The sequence below is a fragment of the Pygocentrus nattereri genome, chromosome 23 (genome assembly GCF_015220715.1).
Source record: "Pygocentrus nattereri isolate fPygNat1 chromosome 23, fPygNat1.pri, whole genome shotgun sequence".
In the NCBI taxonomy this organism is placed as follows: Eukaryota; Metazoa; Chordata; class Actinopteri; order Characiformes; family Serrasalmidae; genus Pygocentrus; species Pygocentrus nattereri.
This window is the reverse complement of record NC_051233.1, coordinates 3,542,345-3,564,844: the sequence shown is the minus strand read 5'-3', so window position 1 is coordinate 3,564,844 and position 22,500 is coordinate 3,542,345. Positions and strand designations below refer to the sequence as shown.

General features: G+C 44.9%; 1 protein-coding gene across 2 annotated transcripts in view; it reads right to left on the bottom strand.

Moving 5' to 3' along the window:
* dcc (DCC netrin 1 receptor) overlaps positions 1–22,500 on the bottom strand; it is a 419,056-nt gene that overhangs the window by 269,128 nt on the left and 127,428 nt on the right. For both annotated transcript variants that reach the window (XM_037533426.1, XM_037533427.1), the window contains exon 2: positions 7,053–7,376. In XM_037533426.1, the coding sequence (XP_037389323.1) occupies positions 7,053–7,376 (324 nt within the window). The remainder of the gene's footprint in view (positions 1–7,052; positions 7,377–22,500) is intronic.

The window sequence follows — 22,500 nt, the reverse complement described above, 5'->3', positions numbered from 1 at the left end:
ACTGGATTACGCCGGTGCGGCAAATCTGATTTGCTCGTCCTCTGAGCCTCGGCTTCGTTTTCTGAGTCAGAGGAAAAGTGTACGTGTGTCTTTTTGACAAATCAGAAGATGCGAGGCCTATCAAACCCCACCCCGACTGCCAAGGAGAGGTCAAGTGCAGTCCTGCTTTGGTTTTCACAGCCTCTCCTGTTAAGCTAACGTGCTAAAAATATCAGCCTCCATTATCTCTTACAGCAGCAGACGGAATCAAATCAAACAGTGGTCCTTCACACCTGCAGCTATTATTACTGTTTTGCTGATGCGTCTGAGCAAAGCAGCTTACTTTAACCAGCCCCTGAGCCCATTTCCCTCGAGTGAAGTGGGATTAAGCCGCCTTGCTAAAGGCTACAGACGCTCATGAGTCAATGTAACGACCTTCTAGGCCGTGCTTTCTGACCTTTTGGCTCAAGAAGTGTTGTTCCGTTTGGCCAGCGAGGTTCCTGGAGCTCAAGGACTTTGTGACTAAGATATGACCTTCTCTTAAATCTGGATTAGAGCTTGTGACTAAACCCCAGCCTGTTAAAAGCCATCATTTGATGTTGTTGATGTCATTTGTCAACGTGACATGACTCAAGTTTGCAGAGCTTTCAGGCACCGAACTTGGAGGCAAACTGAAGTCTCTGAAAAATGAAACAAGAACAAAGGAGGCATCCAGTCAGCATGTAGCTCAATACCGTAGAGCTGTCAGTAGTGACTACTGATGAAAAAGAAAGGCTTTCTAAATTCATTCAAGAACTTTTAATGGATTTTTTTAAAAACTGAGCAATCATGTTTAATTGAGTGATCACGGCAGTCCTAATATACCACTGAGACCCTGTCTCTGCGGTATAAGTGTGACTTTATAGGTGACACCTTGTCTTAAAAAGTTCTTAAATGGCTCTTGGCCTGTATATACACTAAATTGCCAAAAGTGTTCGGTCATCTGCCTTCACACGCATATGAACTTGAGTGACATCCCGTTCTTAATCCATAGGGTTTAATATGATGTCGGCCCACCCTTTGCAGGTATAACAGCTTCAGCACTTCTGGGATGGCTTTCCACAAGGGTTAGGAGTGTTTATGGGAATTTTTGACCGTTCTTCCAGAAGAACATTAGGTCAGACACTGATGTTGGACGAGAAGGCCTGGCTCACAGTCTCCGCTCTAATTCATCCCAAAGGGGTTCTATGGGGTTGAGGTCAGGACTCTGTGCAGGCCAGTCAAGTTCTTCCACACCAGACTGGCTCATCCGTGTCTTTATGGACCTGCTTTGTGCACTGGTGTGCAGTCATGTTGGAGCAGGAAGGGGCCGTCCCCAAACTGCTCCCACAAAGTTCGGGGCATGAAATTGTCCAAAATCTCTTGGTGCTGAAGCTTTAAGAGTTCCTTTCACTGGAACTAAGGGGCCGAGCCCAACTCCTAAAAAACACCCCCACACCATGATCCCCTTTACACCACTGCATTCCACGCTTTGCATTGCGCTTGGTGATGTAAGGCTTGGATGCAGCTGCTCGGCCATGGAAACCCATTCCATGAAGCTCTCTACGCTGTTCTTGAGCTGATCTGAAGGCCACATGAAGTTTGGAGGTCTGTAATGATTGACTCATGTCTGTAGAAGCAGTCTGCAGGCCTAGGGGCTCGGCTTTATACACCTGTGGCCATGGAAGTGACTGGAACACCTGAATTCAATGATTTGGATGGGTGACTGAATACTTTTGGAAATATAGTGTGTAGGAATAAAGAAAAACTGTGGACTGTCTGGGAAGCCCTGGGAACCAGTTTGGCATCCATTGCTTTAAAGAACCATTCTTTGAAAGGTTCTCTAGGAAAAAAAAACCTAGTTTGTCTATGGCATCGCTCCAACGAATCCTCTTTAACACCTTAACCCTTAGAAACCTTAAAATATTGTGGAATTTTTTGGTATTTTGGGTCAGTTACAATTACAAATGCAATTCCATTGTTTGGCAACAGACATGTGATATCTTTCTGAATTTGGGTCATTTCTGATCAAAAATGTACCCAGCACCTGATAAATTTTGTATTTTTCTGATTAAAGAGATCTTGAAAAGAAGTGCAGTTGTAGTTATCTTGTCAGAAATTGTTCAGTGTCTGGGAGCTGAAAGTGCAGTAATTCTGACGGTGATTCGTTCTGTTGGTCATTACGAGTGAAAATAAACAGTCAGTATAAGGTGGAAATGTATTTTACAGATTTTCTGTCCTCTTGGATTCAGGCTGAGTGCTAAAACTCTGATACACAGCACGACAGGCTTTATTTTTAATTACAGATTGAGTTTCATATTTAATATCAGTTATTTTTAATACTCAGAATCAATGTAACCGAAAGCCCTTTGTTTATAGAATGAAGGCTGAAAGCTGAGGTGTAGTGTAACAGTACTGAGCAGGTTGTGGGTGATTTTGGAGCTGATCTCTGGCTGATGGACGGTCACAGGTGGATGAAGTCACTCTGGATGGTGAGGCGGAGTCTGATGAGTGATCTGATGTGAATCATGTCACTGTTTTAACCCTTTGTTGGAATACGAAGGCCAAACGGCAGAGCAATAATATCAGGAATTTAGGTGATTTTCTGAGCCGATTTACCCACTGATGCCGATGTCTCGGCTCAGCGATGTCATGCTTGATCGTTAGCGGAGGTCCTGCTGAATGTCCTGATATGTGGATCACGTTCGTGTCCTAAACTGTTCCGAAGTTATGCAGGCTAGCAGCGGCCTACCACTTCCAGGTCCTAAGGGTTCATTTGAAACACATTAGTGAATGAATGGCCCCTGACTACTGATGAAAACCTGGAATACTTGGTTGACTAGCAATGTTAAACAACACTAATGTTGAATATTAATCTTCTGCTAAGCCTCAGAGAACACAAAGACTGTACAGCCATATCTAGAACCACACACATGGGCCCCACAAAGGCCTAAAACTGCCAGTATTATAGCAGCAAATGTTATCATAGCTGCTCTTTGTCACTCATCATTTAAAGAATGGCTGAAGAACTGGTTGAAATTACCCTGTGGGCTTTTCTTTTTTCATCACAGAGAGGACAATTTAAGAGAAGCATTATCTCCAGCCTTCAGCATGGTTCCACGCTCACTAAAGAAGAGTTTAATGCGTGAAGAAATGAGCTCGGAGGGAGCTGGAATTGAAAACGGCCCACTTGTGTGGTTTGGCGCTAAGAATGTCTGGTGCCCCCTTTGAAGGTTATGTTCTGGCTGCAAAACGACTTTTTCTTTCATCCCCTCTGTCACCTTTTTCTCCTCAATGTGTCTCTCCCTTTCTTCATTTCACCACAGACAGATTTCCACGCCCGGCAGCTCCGTCTGGTAAATGAAAGTGTGAAAAAAAAACGGCAAAACCGAGACTTTTTTCACCAATAAAGCGCCCGACTGGTGCTTCAATCTGGTCTTGCCGGCGCGCTCGAGATCATCCGCTTAGAAACATGGACTCCACCAGACTGCCAATTGGCAGGGCTTTAAAGAAGCCAATGAATGTCACTTTCGGTTTAATGCCCCGTGATAACCACATCCGTGGCCATGCCAAGAGGTCAGGCTATCGGTTCAAAGTACTGAGAGCCCTTCTCTTCGACTCCTTCAGATAGAAATGCATTAGCGCTATCTTAACCTCTTCATTCCAGCCATATAAACCCAGAAGCCCAGCATCCACTTTTTTGTGGTAGGCAATCCCTTTTGCGGATTAATAACCCCCCAGACGTCTGGACTCATACCTACTCAATTTCATACCCTGGCCTTGACCCAGTGCCGACTGGACACTTATCTTTCCAGTTGGCACCAGAGCCATTTTTTTTCATTCGCTAAGACTTTTCTGCTCCCAAGAGCCAAGATGGTGTCGGCAGGCTGCAGCTGCCCTCAGCAGAGGCCTCTTTAGTGTTAGTCCAGCTCACAGTAGGTGTGGAGATAGGAAGGCTGGAGCATGCTGTGGATCAGTTTAGGGTCCAGATGCAGCTTTGTCTCCAGAAGGACTAACGGTTCCTGGACCCAAGGGATGAGCAAGGTAGCCACAACCTTCTCCACCATGAACCTGGCATGAGGGCCAAAGCAGTTTCTTGAGCACAGAACTGGTCAAAGTGATGTTGCAGTGTTGAAGCAAGTCTGAACAATCTGTGCCATATCTAGGGCCTGACCGATACATCCGTTTGCCCATAAAATCAGTCGATACTAACAATTTAACATTTTATAATGTTTTAACAAAACATTAAAAGCTCCTTTGAAGAATAATAAACCCAACGTCCACCTTGAGAAAAGTCCTTCAGTTGTACTCATATCTCCTTACATCACTTTTAAAAGAGCAAGCAAACATCAGTCGCCTACCTAATATACAGCTATACAGGCTGAACTTGTGAGCGTGAACACAAAACACCATCACGGTTAAAGTAATAAAAGTATAAAATGCATTTTAATCTACCTTTTAGCATAAAGATCACAAATCACAACACACAAAGGGATTTTCTATTAATAGAAAACAGACAGAAACACTAAATAAGCTCCACCCCCACCACAACATTTATATTATACTGAGTCAATTATACTGAGTTTCCAGTGTTTATTCAATCTTATTGTGATTATATTTCATGTTTTAATTAATGACCATGTTAAATGATGATCTAATTAGCTAATATTATCTATATTTTTCTGTATTAGCATTACTATCATTTCTACATTAGTCAGGCCTTAACGTCTACCATTGTGCCAGCTGCCAACAAAGGGCCGCGAGGGGCATTTAGAGGCTAGTGCTGACTCCCCTAGTGCCACAACCAGTACCAAAAACCTTGCAGCCAACTCAAAAGCCCTGCAAGTCCTCGGGCTCAAGCACAAAACACAGCTCCACAAAGCCCTGCGGAGACTTGGCACCTGGAGACCAGAGAGAGAGGAGAGGGGGAGTAAGTGTGGGGGCATCTGTGAACTGACTTATGTTTTATATTTCCAAAGGGCCCCGAGTGGCATTTAGAGGCTAGTGCCAACCCCCCCTAGTGCCACAAACAGTCGCAAAACGTTGCAGCCAACTCAAAGATGCCGGGATTTTTGGGCAAGAGCACAGTGCCACGCCCATAAGCACCGACAGGAGTCACGGACAACAGCAAGAGATAGATGCCATGCCTAGAAAAGCTGTTAAGAGCTCTGGAGAGCAGTGAGAGTGCACTGCCACGCTCACAGCTGCCAATGGAAGCCATGGGCAGCAGCACGAGAAAGCGGGGAAAACGAGCTCCCAGCCAGCCAGCGCATCCTGAATCTCGCCTCACGTTATGCAGCTGGGCCACTGAGCTCTGCCAGGTGTTCAGAGCTTGGGTGATGTGATGTAAAGATGGAGCAACAAGTTATCTTTCTCTCTCACTGCTCAGGAGGTCATTCTGCTCCTCATAATGGCTGATACCAACTGGTGGGAACAGCGCAGGGACCTTCAAAAGAAGCTTCTATCATTTGATGCTACCAGGTTGGACTGTTAGGAGTAAAGGATTCAGAGATAAATACTGTGCAGATACATTTTTCTTTTGTGAAGGTACAAACAATGTAATATTTTGCCTAACTGCCATTTCAGCTAACAGAGGGCCTACATTGGCTTGCACCACACTGGGTGAAGGCCATCCTATCCTCTCAGACATCACCAGGGCTCTAACTTGGGATATCCAGTTGCTTAGACTTAGAGCTGGTGCTACTCAGGTGCCATCATGTGCCCCTCCTTAATGCCATAGCAGTTACCATCATTGGCTGATGCTTAAACTCTTCAAGAGCTGGGCCAAGCATGTTATAATAGGGAATAACTCTGCAGGAGAGGCCTCTGAGGTCTGCAGTAGAGAGCATGCATGAGAGAGAAAGAGCAGTAGAGAGTTGAATTTATTCTTTCATGTCCTCAAACACACTAGTGTAAATTAGCTTTGCCTAACCGAACTCTCTTATGCTTGTAATTAGCCCTGTTAGCCCTGTTCTGGGGGCACTAAAGAAAGTTATGCAATCTATTTCTTATTCGCTCTTCAACATTAGACGCTTAACTAAGCTGCTTTGTCTTCCCGTGGTCCCTCAACATGACCTCCCTTTAAATGTGAGGTCGGGAGGCTTTTTGTGGGTGTGCATGTATTTTGCTGTGTTCGCGCTTCCATTTCAAAGTGTTTCCGCGGTTTGCGGCGTCCAAGACCTTCGTCTTAACGCTCAAGAGGCTTTGAGAGAAACCAACTCACTACAGTATGGCAGTGTGCTGCGGGTTTGTTGGGTTTGCTGAGATAGTCATCCTCAAAGCCTCAAAGCCTAGACTCTCCTTCGAGGCTAATTATTAAAGCACCAGTGAATTTTGTGGCTTGAAGACTTCAGCTATAACTGCTAGTTTGGTGCTTGTAGTTTGAAGATACTCAAAAACAAATACCACCAGGCAAATTTGGATAGAAAACTAACTGTGCCAAATGAAAGAGGGAAAAAACAAATACACCCCATTTTTGGCCTCAAATGTCATTGATCATCGAGAATTCTGGCAGCGCTTTGTCAAATTTAGACTTAGTATCTCAAAATAATGACTTCTTTTCCCAAAACAATTTCTTGATATTCTTTTTTTCTTGAAATAGTGACTCATTATGTGAAAATAGTGACTTACTAGATTGAAATGATGACTTATTTTATTATCTTGAAACAATGACGTACTTTTGTGAAAATAATTCTTATAAATTTCATAAAACAATAATTCCTGCCTCAAGATTTTGAGTTATTAAGGCGAAATTGCGACAAGCTGTCAAAATAATGCCAAAGGCCGTAAATGTAGATGTGTGATGATGTAGGTGTGCAGTTTGCATGGTTTAACTTGTAAGCTACATTCATCTCCTCAGACTGAAGAAGCAAACTTCAGGCACCAAACATTTCTTGTCTGATTGACTACATTTGGGCTAACGATGGTAAATTATCTGAATTAATTCTTTGGCAAACTATCACTTCAACTCTTCATTTCTCCTTCAGTTCTCCTTCAGGATGCAAGCAAATGAAACTAAACAAAGTAGAGAACAGAATCTACAATCGCACACTTACCAGAGACCGTAACCTTAGCTGTCCGGCTGACGATCGCTCCGACGCCCTCCAGGGTGGCCAGGCACTGGTAGGACCCCTCGTCAGGCCGGTGGTGCCGCGAGTGCACAACATTTTGCACCAGAAGCGAGCCGTTGGCCAGCTGCTGCCTGCGCTCATCCACCACTGAGCTCAGCAGGACGCCATCCTTTTTCCAGGAGATGATGGGGAGGCCCTGGTCTGACCGCGCCTGGCAGTCCAGCTGCAATACGCCCCCTCGAACTGTCACCACGTCCTGGGGCTCAAGCACAAAACGCAGCTCCACGAAGCCCCGCGGGGACTCAGAACCTAGAGACCAGAGAGAGGAGAGGGGGGTAAGTGTGGGGGCATCTGTGAATTGTTTTAAAGACCTATGTTTTATCATTTTTGTGTTTTATTCCTGCCTGGAATGTACTATTCTGTGGGTTATTGCACAAGAATAATTCCACATGAACCTTAGCAACTACTATGGATAACATAGAAACAGCCTAACAACACCTTAGCAACCACCTGGAATACTGTAGCAACAAGTCTCGCATCACCATAGCACCCACCTGAGATACTGTAGCAATTGTCTAGCTACACCTTAATAACCACATGGGATACTGTAGCAATTGTCTAGCAACACTGTAGTAACCACCTAGGATACTGTAGCAATAGACGAGCAACACTTTAACAGCCACCTGGGATACTGTAGCAATTGTCTAGTATCACCATAGCACCCACCTGAGATACTGTAGCAATAGTCTAGCAACACTGTAGCAACCACCTGGGATACTGTAGCACTGGTCTAGCAACACCTTAGCAACCACCTGGAATACTGTAGCACTGGTCTAGCAACACCTTAGCAACCACCTGGAATACTGTAGCACTGGTCTAGCAACACCTTAGCAACCACCTGGAATACTGTAGCACTGGTCTAGTAACACCTTAGCAACCACCTTGAATACTGTAGCACTGGTCTAGCAACACCTTAGCAACCACCTGGAATACAGTAGCACTGGTCTAGCAACACCTTAGCAACCACCTCGAATACTGTAGCACTGGTCTAGCAACACCTTAGCAACCACCTGGAATACTGTAGCACTGGTCTAGCAACACCTAAGCAGCTTCTATTTATCCTTTAGAAATAAACAGACTGTTGTGGTTACTGAGCCTTTAAGGTAATCAGTCTCGATTCTGATTGGCTGCACATGTATTCATCCTTGTTCTCAAAGCCATTGCTTTAAGTCATGACATTACACCAATTTTGCATGTACAGTTCTATACTCCATCCATATACTGCTTATATGTTCATGGTATATCACATTTAAAAACAACGGCAAGGAAAAGTCAGGCTTCAAAAATATTCAAATATACTGCTTAGTGGAACTTGATGGGTCAGGGACACCCACCAGTACATTACAATGATCTGCGATGCACGAAGCACAGTCTTTCCTCTAATAGCTTTGTTGAACAATCAGACACTGTAGCAGGATTTGCATTCAGTTCTTTAAAACCCTTTTCACCTGAGACTCAGACAAGAAGCATTAGCCCTGTTCCGTCAGACATTTAAAGATAAAAGACTTCGCTCAGGGCAAGGATTCTGATTAAACGGTGTTTAGCAGCTATACAAGTCAAATCAAAGCCAGCCATCCATACACATGCTTCTCTACCTCAGGGACACTGAACACTACAACGTAGGACTCAGTAAACTCAGATGATTTCTCTGCTGGTTGTTGTTGCTTTTGTGAGAAAACTTCACATTTCCGCTTTCTAGGAGAAGGGGAAAAGTCCTAAGCAGGGATGTGGAGGTGATGAGGGGGCTGCAGCACCCCTGGATTTTAGGAACAGCATAGAAAGCCTATGTGTGCTTGCATGGGGGGGGGTCTGCATTTTTATTTGTTTTTATTTTTATTTATATTTTTCAAATTAGCCATCCTCTGTTTAAGTTAATGCCTCATTTTCATTACAGCGGGTCTTAACTCTGACCTTAAAAGCACCTGGGATACCATAGCCCCTGCCTAGTAACATCTTAGCAACCACCTGGGATTTGACAGCAACAGCCTGGCAACATCTTAGCAACCACCTGGGATATGACAGCACTGACCTAGCTACATCTTAGCAACTAGCTGAGATTTGACAGCAATGGCCTAGTAACATCTTATTAACCACCTGGGACATGACAGTACCAGCCTAGCAACATCTTAGCAACCACCTCGGATATAACAGCAACAGCCTAGCAACATCTAAGCAACCACCTGGATTATGACAGTCACAGCCTAGCAACATCTTAACAACTAATGGGGATATGACATCAACAGCCTAGCAACATCTTAGCAACCACCTGGGATAAGACTGCAAAAGCCTAGCAACATCTTAGCAACCACCTGGGATATGACAGCAACAGCCTAGCAACATCTTAGCAACCACCTGGGATATGACAGCAACAGCCTAGCAACATCTTAGCAACCACCTGGGATATGACAGCAATGGCCTAACAATACATTAGTAACCACCTGGAATTCTATAGTAACCGCTTTGTCTGGCCAACTTAAAGTTTGTGTTGATCTGACTGTTTACCACTAAACTTAGGTTGTGCCAGTATGTGTGCATATCGTCGTCTTTGGATAGACATGGTATGTTATGAAGCATCGTGTCTGAGGAAAATTACACAAAGAAACGTAGAGAAACGAAAGAAACACTGGCATATCATTTCATAGCATTATGCCGTTTCAGTTTTTAGTGTTTCTGCATGCCCAGCATAAAGCACCTACTCATGTTTCTGCCCTTGACTTTCTTGTGTGTTAATGTCTAAAAATATTTTTGGGCCAATTCTATTGGCTCATGTGGAAACGGTCACTGAAGGCAGCTTTGAAGTTATGTAAAAGAGAAAAACGAAACCTTTTTTCTCAGCGCCAGCTGAACGCTTGCATTCCATAGCCGTCATAACACCTAAGTGCATTCTTCGAGTTCCTCAATGCTAATACGCTCCGGATTCGAGCATAACAAGAACGCTTGCGTTTGAAGTATCCCTGGAGTGGAACTGTGTTTGCTCCTCGAATACTCTCTCTCCCTCTTTGTTTCCAAATTTTTCGTTTGCATCATCCTCGGGTCTGTCTAGGCATGCACATGTCTAACCGTTCGTGATCAAACAACCAGTGGTTGGTGTGAATAAATAATCAGCCATTTGGTACCGTCAGGCAAAAAAGCTACCTGGGATCTTTTAATGCAATTCCGGGGTGCCAAGCCATGCTCCTCCATCTACCTCTCTGAATGGAGTTTACTTCCAAGCTCGAAACAACACATGGTTTAGCTAATCAAGGCCTCCAGGAGAGTCTGAACGGAACACTAGAGCCAGGAGATGAAGAGCGGGTAGTGGGCGTCTGGCTCGTAGCGCTTTGTTTCCCTCGTTAAAGCAATCGATCAAATGACGTCACATGTAGTCGGTCAGCCAAACCATGTCTGTTGCCTGAAGTTTGCTTCTTTAGTTGTACTACAGTTGGAACAGTAAGGCCAGTGCTGCTGTCAAGTATCCGGAAAGCCACTAGCATCGTGGACGACCCCACCAACCAAAAATATCCAGCTAGCAGCGTCCTGTGACCACTGATGAAGGACTAGAGGACGACCAGCACAAACGGTGCAGCAGCAGATGAGCTGTCGTCTCTGACTTTACATCTACAAGGTGGACCGACAAGGTAGGAGTGTCTAATAGAGTGGACAGTGAGTGGACACAGTGTTTACTCCAGCAGCACTGCTGTGTCTGATCCACTCATACCAGCACAACACACACTGACACACCACCACCACGTCAGTGTTACTGCAGTGCTGAGAAACTCTGCTTGCTATTTTTGAACTGAGGAAATGGAAAGAAATCAGAGTAAGGGTACACATGCTGAAAAACCCAGTTACTGAGCTAAAACCCAGCTCTCTTGATCAGATTTCCTAATTTCTAATAAATCGAAGTATGTTGTTAGTATCACATAACCCTTCGCCTTCAATCAGATTATTAAGTGCATGTGAATGCACCACTTGATGAGTCTGGATCCAGAGTCTGGATGACGTTCCTCAGCTCGGCCTCTATCGTTCTCCCTTCCTCGGGTCACATGGAGGGAGACGGCTCGGCAGCGTGCATGCGGTGAAGTGAGAGTTGTGGAACGTGGCAGAAGGTGCCGATTCAAATGCTAATGCTGGGGAATTTCACCCGTTCCCTTTGTCTTAACCTGCTGTGCGGAGATACTTCACCGCTTCAGCACGACAAAGGCTTTCTGGCGCTTCGCTCACGTCACAGCAGCGCTCCTGCGCTTCTGCGGCAGGAGACGAGAGAAGAAGGGGATGAATTTCACAACTTTACCGGTGTCACCCCGAAAACGACTCCCAGGAAGCCACTTTCAAACCGTCAAACCCCCCCCCCAAAAAAAACACTGCCTTTATGTCTCTCCTCCATGGTGGCTCCCAACGGACGTCAGCTCCTGCTCTGCGGGACGGTGAGTTAAAATAGAAACTGTGTTTTAGACAAACAGGGCCAAAGCGCCAGGAGGAAAAAGAAGAGGTGAGTGAAGAGAGAGAGAGAGAGAGAGAGAGAGACAGAGAGAGAGAGAGAGAGAGAGAGAGAGAGAGAGAGAGAGAGAGAGAGAGAGAGAATGCCCGGCGTCCTTTCTTTGACATCGGGAAGCAGCAAAAAGAGAATAATTGAAAAAAAACTGCCTCTCGGTTTCCCTCGGCGACGGGGCGGATTTTAAATGTGATTCGCTGACAGGGCGTCTGAGGCAGCATGGGAAACGAGCGAGCCGCTGACAAGCCGCCAGACAGTGAGAGAGAGACAGAGAGAGAGAGAGAGAGAGAGAGAGAGAAAGATAGAGACCGATAGAGAGCTATGAGACCGTTTATCCAACTGACCTATTCATGCTCCACCCACAGATGCGCTTTTCATAGCTACTGCTGTGATGTTGGACTACCGTTACAGAATGATGGCAAAAATCTCATTCCCACTTTTTATTAAGTGTCTCTAATAACTTTGTAGTTACACATTAACAATACATGCAACAACATCCTAACAACTGGTGATGTATTGACTACAGATGACAGTAGTACAACTTATATAATAATTCTCCTATGTAATTACACTTAATAAGGTGTAATAAGGTGGACCTATTTTCCCAGCAAGACCATTTTGACTGTAATTGATTTGTAATTAGCAGCACTGGGTATAGCTGCACTCTGTAGTTCTACAGTTACAGACTGTAGTCCATCTGTTTCTCTGATACTCTGTTACCCTGTTCTTCAGTGGTCAGGACCCCCATGGACCCTCACAGAGCAGGTACTGTTTGGGTGGTGGATCATTCTCAGCACTGCAGTAACACTGACGAGGTGGCGGTGGTATTTTAGTGTGTGTTGTGCTGGTACAAGTGGATCACACACAGCAGTGCTGCTGGAGTTTCCATAGTAACTGCAAGGCACACATTAAAATACGTGGAACAATCCTGTGCAGTTGTTATGTAGTTACAGTGTTATTACAGATTCCAGACACTGGCGCTATTGTAAAAACAGGCGTTCTAACAAATGTAATTACCCTCACACTCCTGGGGGGAGACACTTAAGTGGGACCAAAATATGAGGTCCCACTTTATATTAAGTGTCTCCAATAAATGTGTAGTTACACATGAATACCATATGCAACAACACTGCAACTACTAATGATTCAGTCACTGTTATAGATGGATGACAGAAGTACAGCCTATGTAATTAAACATGTGTACATATGTCTTCCACATAGGAACTTGTAATGTAGAGTTAAAGCTACACTGTAAATTAAGTGGACAGTTCCCGTTATTAGAGACACTTAATATAAAATATCATCCAGCTTAACGTAGAAGTCCAAAGGCCAGATGGTTTGAATGGACCTCATGTTCACACAGAAGCCCCACTGTCTTGCTGATACACCAGTCATTGTGAACAGCAGGGCTTTTTAGAGAACTCGGATTGGACGGGGAAGGGCATGACCCCCAACTCGGGAATACAATCCTAAATAGGTGCTGAAAGATTAAAGGCAAGACGTGCCTTTTTGGGCGGGTCTCAGTAACCCGCTTTCATTTGATGTTCATGTGGAGAACATCCGTGGCGTTTCTCAATAGCAAGAACATGAAGAAAGGACTTTCTTGACAAGCACCTATAGATGACCAAGCACCTACAGATGTGCTATACCTGACACATCAAAACACTCGGAATGACTTACATCTCAGCCGATGAATTTGGCGCATTGTAAATATACAAGAACATGAGAACACGTAGGAAATACCTGTGTTGTTGTAAAAGAAAACGTGTGATGTCATAGAAGAACCACTGGTTCCCTAAAAACCTTTCATTGGAGTTTAGTAAATGAGAAGTGTTGAATTGGTAGAATAGAACCTTCAATTTAGGTAGACCTCACAAATCTCCTTCTAAAACACGGCACCAAAGAACTCTATATTAAAAGAGTCTACCCCCCGTGTTCTCAATCCCAGTGGGCTTCACTCGCCGGAGGTCTATGGTCACTCTAAGGTCAAACCTCAGGCCTATCGACCTGATTTTCTCTAAAGGAAGTCATCAAATCACTAGAGACGCACTGGATTACGGAAACTTCAGTGCTTTTCCAGACACAACAAGACACAAGTCAGATGCAACTGAGCGTTCACTACAGCTACTAGAAATATTTATGAACTCACATAGAGTCACAGCCAGCCAGAACACAGAAACACAGCGAGAGCGAAGCAAACATGTCATATTACCAGCAAAGTGATCTACAGAAACACCAGGGAGCCACCTACTTTGTAATCTCTACTTCAGAGGATTCTGACCACCTTTAAACGGCACCCCAGACGGACGGAGCTTTGAATGACCTTTCTAGTCCTGGCGTGTCTGCACGCGCTTGTTATGAAGTCATCAGCCTCTTTGCTGCATCTGCCCTTTGATATCATCTCATCTCTTTTATCTCTTCATTATGGGCTGTGTCACCATGGTTACGGCTCCGTTCCGCTCCCTTATCGATCCTTGCGCTCGGCGCACTGCCACTTTGCTGTGCGTACACATACTGTCACTCCGTCCCTGCCCCTTAGCCTTCAGCTTATCTAGACAACTTCATCACTATGGACCCCTCCTCCTATTAACCTGCTGCACGTTCCTTGCACATTCTCTTTCAAGCGTCCTCTGGGTGGGGCAAGTGGCCCCTCAATGGTCGGATGGGCTCCCTTGCCGCACTCTGAAGAAAGGCTGCTTATTCTCTTGCACTCTCTTGCTCTTATTCTCTGATTGCTCAGGATGCTCACAGCTCACAGTAAACCATTCAGGGCCTGATATGATGCACATACGCCCATACGATGTGACCGTAATATGCGCCTGCATTTAGCACAACTGCAGCTTACCATGCAAACTGCACGTAGCCCCACCCACTATCTACTTGCGGTGACATCAATACATATGTTGCACTGTGTCTTCTGGCCCGAGAGTTTGAGAGACTTCTAATAAGTGCCTCTGCATCTTAACACGTGCCCTAGGATGCAGGAACTGTTTCATGCTCATTGTGTTCTAAGTGTCAAACCGTGAGATGAGACTCATTTCCACCTGCCTATCTTGCTCCATATCACCACAGTCGCTCTGTCTCTCTACCTGTCTGCCTCTCTCTCTCTCTCTTTCACACAAATACTGAAACCTGCCTCTGTGCTCTTGTCATATTCCAGTCGTGTCCATTAATTACACAAGGTTATATGGGTTGGGTGGTGTCGATTGGGTTAGGTTTAATGGGGTGGGATGACTGATGTCAGTTGGTTTGGTTTTGGTGGGTAGGATGATTTGGGAATTGTTTGGTGGTGTGAGTTGGTTCAGTGCAAGTTGTGTAAAAAGTTGTGTAGTAGGTTTTATTGAGTGGTATGATTTGAATAATATGGGGTGCGTGGTGTAGGTTGGTGTAGTGTGGTTTGGGTTGAGCATTGTGTAATGGGCTAGGTGGGGTCAACTCATTTGTGTGGGTTTCGGTAAGGTGGTTTGTGGTGGGGTGGATTGTTTAGGTTGGTTTGGCGTCATAGGTTGGGTTGGGTGGTGTGGGTTGGGTTGAGCATTGTGCAATGGGTTGGGCTGGGCTAGGTGGGGTCAAATCATTTGTGTTGGTTTTAGTAAGGTTTGTGGTGGGGTAGATTGTTTGGGTTGGTTTGGTGGCATAGGTTGGGTCGTAGGGGGCCAAGATCAAGACCAAACTACATCACTCAACTCAAGGTTTGAGATGATCTATGAGTTGGGTTTCCTTGGGTAGTGGGTTGGTCTTGAATTTAGAGGTTTGGGTTGGTGTTTCAGTTAGGTTTGGTTGAATTTGATGTTTAGAACTGGACAGTGTGGATTGGGTAGTGTATATCATGTAAATGATAATGAAGAGTGAAGCTAAATCTGTTCAGGTAGTCTGAAATCATTGCTGACAGGAGGTCTTCATTTCACGAACTCTCCCCTAGTCAACTGCGACAAAACACTTTCTCATTCAGACACTCATGCAGCCTTACACTCACACCCATCTTAAAAGGAACACCAGCAATAGCAGCTCAACCTGAAGTTCTGCACAGTTGTGCTGAAATATCATTCCCTTAAGGTGGTTAGAGATGTTTATAGATGGCTCATGAACAAAATGTAGGTTATGCTGAACTTATCAAATCTATGTGAGTGCTTTTAGTCAGATTATGACAGAAACCCATGACAGGCGTTAGACCGACACAAAGTCAGACAATGTCATTGCAATATAATTCAAACCAGCCACTGCATCTGGATAAAGATCAGGACGGAGGAGATAAGCAGTTGGAGGCTAGATGAAACCACTGGGATGTGACACTTTAATAGGACCCTCGGTGGGCTTGCGAGTAAGTGCTGATCCTCTTAAGAGTTTAACAAACTCTGCTATAGAGGACACTGAAAACGGATATGCGGCATCAACTGGCTAAAGAATGTAAAAACTGAGTCTCTTTCTCTGGCCAGCCTTGTACACATTTCACAGTACCCAATTATGGGTTTTGCCTCAAAGCTGCTGAAGCTATAATTGTAGTTTATACTGTCCAAAGCTCTATTTGAAATAAATAAGTTTCACCACTGGAGATTCTTAAATGTCTTTTGGCATGAATTTGACTTGCCGATTTGTCTGGGAATAGGTATGTGTGTTATTTCCCCAAAATACTACAAATAGACTAGATATGTGTACATCAGTATGGCATGTGTCCGTCCCCCAGGCCCTGATGGCTGCTGCCTTCATGCCTCGAGTGGCCATCATTGTCTGGTGGCTGATGCCCTCCTCCTGCCATCACTCGTGTTGCTTGGTGGTGTTCAGGATTTGCACACTGTACCCCAGTCTCTGTGGTTCACCTATCACGGTGGCAGGGCCCAGGGGATGGGTGCATGCCATAATCAGCATTATGCGATTTCACCACATTGTCTTCTAGCAGATATTGTTGTTCCATTGCCGTGATGAATACCTTGATTTCACCAAAAGAGCTTTGGTTCATTGAAACAAAGAAGCTAATTCCTTCACGAATCCTGTCACATTCATGCTGGAACAAAATCAGGGATCTTGTCAGTAATCACTTAAATCAAAGTACCTGCCCTAGTTAAACCACTCCATCTTAAATACGGCTTAGGATACCTAACCTCCGCAACCTACCCTCACAAAATCTGGCATTACCTCTGTAAGCCTGTTAGCTTCTGCCCCACAGAGTTTTTCAGTAGTCATTATCAGACAATTAGCCATGCTTATCACCATCCCCTGGCAAAGCTAAGATCCACCCAAAACTCAAGCTGTGACTGGGCGAGCTCCAGCGAGGAACTCTGAGTGGTCACTGTGGCAAAGGTTTTAACCAATGGCCTGCAGTGAGGATTATATCTTCGCTACATGGACAGAACAGAAGGTTACCGAGTCTGGAGGGAACATCAAAAGGGCCAGCAGACAGACCTGCCGTCTGGCCACTCCAGGGTCCAGCTCTGCATGAGTCAACTGCCCAAAGTAGGCTAGTTAGAAGTCAGGGGCATTTAAGGTCTGCTGTTCCTTCACAGGCAAACCCCCTACTGAACCCTATGAGGAAGATTGACGAGGGAAACATTCGCAAATCAAAAAAAATTTAGATTCTACTTCAAGTGGTGGCAACAGGCCCCATCTCTCTTACTGCTGGGGTCAAGACCACTATGCCCTGTTTTCCTCAGTGCTATTCCTGTCTTGAAAGTTTTTCAGTCTAGAAAGATTTAGGAGAAGCCCTTCCCCTCAAATAGAATCATGAGAATTCAAATGCCGCATTGTATTCTGTTGAAAAACCGCCCTGTAGTTGCACCGGTAAACATACATCTTTAAATAAACCTTATTTAAATAATAATAGTTTCAGGCAGCCAGAAAAAATCTGTTTAGAAGCGCTCCAAACTCAATTACCACAAATCACTTGCTGCCAAAATACAAAGCCAGAGGCTGATTCCGGTCTTCAGGCCTGTGCCGGGTGATTCTGAGGAACTCCTTCTTGTCCTCATGTGCCACTGAAATGTCCTCAACCGCACATCATCTGCTCTTAAGTTGTCTGTCTGGGGAGGAGCCAGGTGCTGGGCGAAATCTGGCTCAGACCCAGCTGCCTTTACCACCCCCCCAGCCCCCCACCCCCCAACCCCTTTATTTTGTTAAGTCGTTTGAGGAAACAAAACCATGGCGGGGAATCCGGATTCACCTTGGCAGTCAGCCATGCGCTTCCTGGCACCGGTGACGGCGCTTAGACCTCAGCGCAGATAAAGCGCGGCACAGGCCTGATTATGTGAGGCACTTTTATCGAATTAGCCCAGCCCCAAAATGGGGGGGGGAACGACGCAGGTTCCCCCGATGTCAACACCTCGGAGTTTAACCCAATAACGTCTTCCTGGGCACAGCTCACGTACGAGCGGGGCGTCCGCTGACTGCCAAAAATAAATGTGCTGAATTGCATTTATACCATCTAATGCAACAGCACATCCACACAGCCAAATAAAGTCTTGGCCATTATGGCGGCTGCGGTTTTCATTCTGAACTACTGATATAAAAAGAGAACGAGGGAATAACGTTGCCAAAAAAAAATCGAATTCACATAATTCACTCACTCCAAAAGTAGTTCTGCCGTTTGGCTTCTTAAGCTTGCCACTTTAGTTTTGCACTGGAGCAACTAGTATACTCTACCAGTTAGCACTGTGCTCACTCCATAGCTAAATTATCTGCAATATATCCCGAAAGAAGTAAATTATATATCAAAAGAAGCTCCGTTTCTGTCTTAAAACAAATAAAACAACAAATCTCTGCCATGGTTGCCGCTACTGTTTTTATCTGTATACTTTTCCTTAAGCATACTTTAAGCTCCTTTTATGCTGCCCCAAGCTGGAACCAGCTCTCAGATATGCCCCAAAATGACCTATTTAGAGTCCAGATTAAAGATATTTTTTCCCCATGCTTTAAGTATTTAGTACCTTCTGTCCTCACTTTGCACTTCATTTTAATAATTTATACATTTCATTTGTATGTTTAATTTCTATGCTTCTATGCCAGAAAATGGAACATGAAATTTGCAAACAATGTAAGTTAAGTGATACTTTTTTAATCCCACAAACGGGGAAATTCCACCTCCGCGTTTAACCCGTCCGTGAAGTGAAACACCACATACACACTAGTGAATACACACACTAGGGGGCAGTGAGCACTTGCCCGGAGCGGTGGGCCGCCCTATCCATGGCGCCCGGGGAGCAGTTGGGGGTTAGGTGTCTTGCTCAAGGATACCTCAGTCATGGACTGTCGGCACTGGGGATCAAACCAGCAACCATCCGGTCACAGGGCCGGTTCCCTGACCTCCAGCCCACGACTGCCCCCAAAAACAGCAACAGGCATTTTCAAATTATGTCAAAAATGGAACAATGACAGAAAGCTGAGATATGAGGTTTTGCCCCAAAACAGCAACATGAAACAGACACCAGACCTCTCGGCATACTGAATTTGGGCCAAGGGGTGAAATCTATGTATATATGTGCATTTTTCAAGGACCTATTCCTTTAAATCATGATTCTCAGGTGGTTCAAGCAGTTAAGCTGGGCTGATTTAAGACTATGTCAGGCTGTAATGAAGCACAGAGGAGGTTGTGGGCTTCTGGCCCAACATGATGAGCCTGCTGAGTGGGGTCAGATCACTGCAGGCTCCCCGGGGGCAGGTGGAGCCCAGGACGGGACTGGTCCCATCTGGCCTGGAGACACCAGCTGTGCCATAAACCTGTACCTCAGATGGGGCTTAGCACTGAAAACAACCACATACACACATACATGCGCGCTGCACACAAGCACAGCTCACTTATTATACATCTCCACTTCATTACTGAGTCATGCCGCGCCTCCAACAGCAGACTACCACTGTACTGTGCACATCAGCATAATGAATAAGCACAAGCATCAGCATAAAGTCATTACTAATTTATTGGCAGCGTTTTGAAACCTTTCTCGTGAGCTTGTTTGTCTTTGGTGTGGAAATAAAGATGTGCTCCCTTTAGGGCCTGTCATGACTGACCAGGTGCTGCCTCCACCCTTTCTGTCTCTTTTTTCTGAGGAACAGAAGGATGGCTGGCCGCTGATGAAAAATCCATTCGCAGTAAGCTGTGTCTAAGCACATTCTCAGAGAGATGGAGAAGGTTTTGGTGTCAGCGCGTCCTCACGAGGGGCTTCCCTTAATCATACCACAGAGGAAGTACACACACTCACACCCAAACAGAGCCGGGGGAGATGATTGCAGGAGCTGATCTGGTATGTTTTGCAGCGATAGCCGTAACAGAGACCAACTCTCACTGTATCACATTCATCCAGCCTGCAGCCAAGGAATGATAAGGATGGACAGATTTCAACACACACACACACACACACACAAGTTAACAAAGCAAACTTCACTGTATTGTATGACTGTGTTTCAGGGCCACTGTTAATAAAAATAAAAGTAGTGGACTTCGAGAATAAAGTCATAATATTTGGAGAAAAAAGTGGTAATATTTAGAAAAAAGAGTCATATGGTTTCATATTTTGAGCACCCCCCCGCGACCCTGATGGAGAAGCGGCTTAGAAAATGGATGGATGGATGGATGGAAGTTTAAAATTTAGAGAAAAAAGTTGCAATATTTTGAGAAAGAAGTTAGAATTAAAACATTAAAGTGGCATTAATACCAGGAAAGGTTGCAATACTGGGGCCAACGCCTTCGCAAAGTGAAGCAACACCTTCTCGTGTTAAATGAGGGGCGTTGAGTTGGTGGAGCTGCACTTTCATATCGATTCACCCATAAAGAAACGCTCAGTTTCCCCGTCTCTCCTGCTCATCACCACCAGCCTGGTATTAGTATGAGAACTGGCTGAAACGGCTGAGCAGGAAACTGTTTATCTAGAACAAAGAGCCAGATGGACTCTGTCTGTCTGTGTTGTTGAAGGAGAATCTCAGGCAGGGTCGTCTCCATGGCTATCAGGGCTACATCTCCACCCATTAAAAGAGGGCATGAAGTTTCACAGACAGTGAGGATGAAGATCAAAATGACCCACAAAGAGACGGGAGTGAGTGGAGCTCCGGCGCCAGGACAGCAACCGAGACCCCAACGCATTATGGCAGCCCCCCTACAGTCATCCCACTTCATCCTCCAAATATTATGACTTTACTCTTGAAATATTACATCTTTATTCTCTAAATATTCATATTTTTATTAACAGTGGCCCTAAAACACTGTCGTAGTATTGTGGAACCTATACCTCAACCAAAATATTGGTTTGTGAACAAAATTAGCACATATTAATGTTCCCTATGTCTATGCATGGCCAAAAATATGTACCTCTAATTGACTACAGGTGTTTCGGCCACACCCATTGCTAACAGGTGTATAAAATCAAGCACCTCGCCATGCTATCATAAAGCAATCCTCCTACTAAAGAGCTGAGTCATTTTCAACACCTCTGCCAGAAGTTATTTGGTGAATTTTCTGCCCTGCTAGATCTGCCCCAGCCAACTGTAAGTGTCATTATAATGTAATGAAAGTGTCTAGGAGCAACAACAGCTCAGCCACAAAATTGGTAGACTATGCAACCTCAATGATGCATGTAGCATATAAAAATGATCTACCCTCTGTTGCATCACTCGCTACAAACTGCCTCTGGAAGCAACATGAGCACAAGAACTGTGTGTTGGGACAGATGAGTGGGTGTGGTTATTCAAGTGCGGTCAGATGTTTTGCACAAAAAAAAAGAAATAAGCCAAAACTGAATTTCAGCATCGTTACCACTGAGAGACTTTCCTTTAGTCAGGCTTCAGTAGAGTCGATGTTTTTCCTGCCACTGTGCTGCATTTAGCGAAGACGCTTCCTTAAATAAACCCACGTCCCGCCAAGCATCCATTGTCCTTTGATTGCTAATTCATATCGCAAGTTCCAGCACTTTATGCACTGAGCAGGTACAAAGGACCTAAGGCCTTTGTACTACCCCCATAGGCACTCATTTGACTAAAGTGCAATTACTCAGGAGAGTTGAATACATTATGGAAAGCAGGTTTTAACTCCTATTACCATCGCTGCACTGATATAAGATGTATCAGCATGGGGGGGTTTACCTCAAAGCCCACCACTCAGGGTTAGAACAGCATATCTGGGCTAATATTTAAAGAAGGAGAAAATGCCTCAGGTGATCTACATTATCAGTCTACATTAACTAAAACAGAGCAATGGGGAAGGAGGTGAAATTACAGCACAGCAACATTAACTCAGTGTTCAGTGGGGATGTATATGGTTATTTAAATATATCCAACCTTTATCCAATATATGCAACTTATCTCAGTGTCTTACTAAGTTCAAATAAGACATTATCACTATCGGGTAGGGATCATCTGGCATGGGGCGCCCAATCCTGAAGAGATCCACCACCCTGGGAGTTCAGATCCAGCACACCTGGCTCTAATGTTCAGACACCCCTGAAGGTCTAGATTACCTGGAAAATGGGTGTGAAATTAGGGAACTCTGCAGGTTGGTACATCATGAGGACCAGGATTAGTTGAGTTGGAGTGATCCAGAACTAATCAACCGAGATCAGTCACTGACCTCTCTGACGCTCTTGTGGCAGAATGCAATCAAATCCTCACAGTAATGTTCCATAGCCTTTCCAGAAGAGTAGAGGCTGTCACCACAGCAAAATTGTTTCATCTCTAAAGGACTTACTTTTACAATCTCTACTCTCAGGAGAAGCCAGGCATGAGGTCTCCACGCCCAAGGCCAAGCCTTAGCAAGAGGGACTTGGCTGTGGAACAGTGGAACCGCATTCTCCAGAGTGATGGAGATCCTAAAGGTATTGGATGGAGGTGTTGGAGTGATCTACAACTGATTATCCAACATCAGTACCAGACTTCACTAATGCTCAATCAAATCCTCACAGCAATGTTTCAACACGTAGTGTA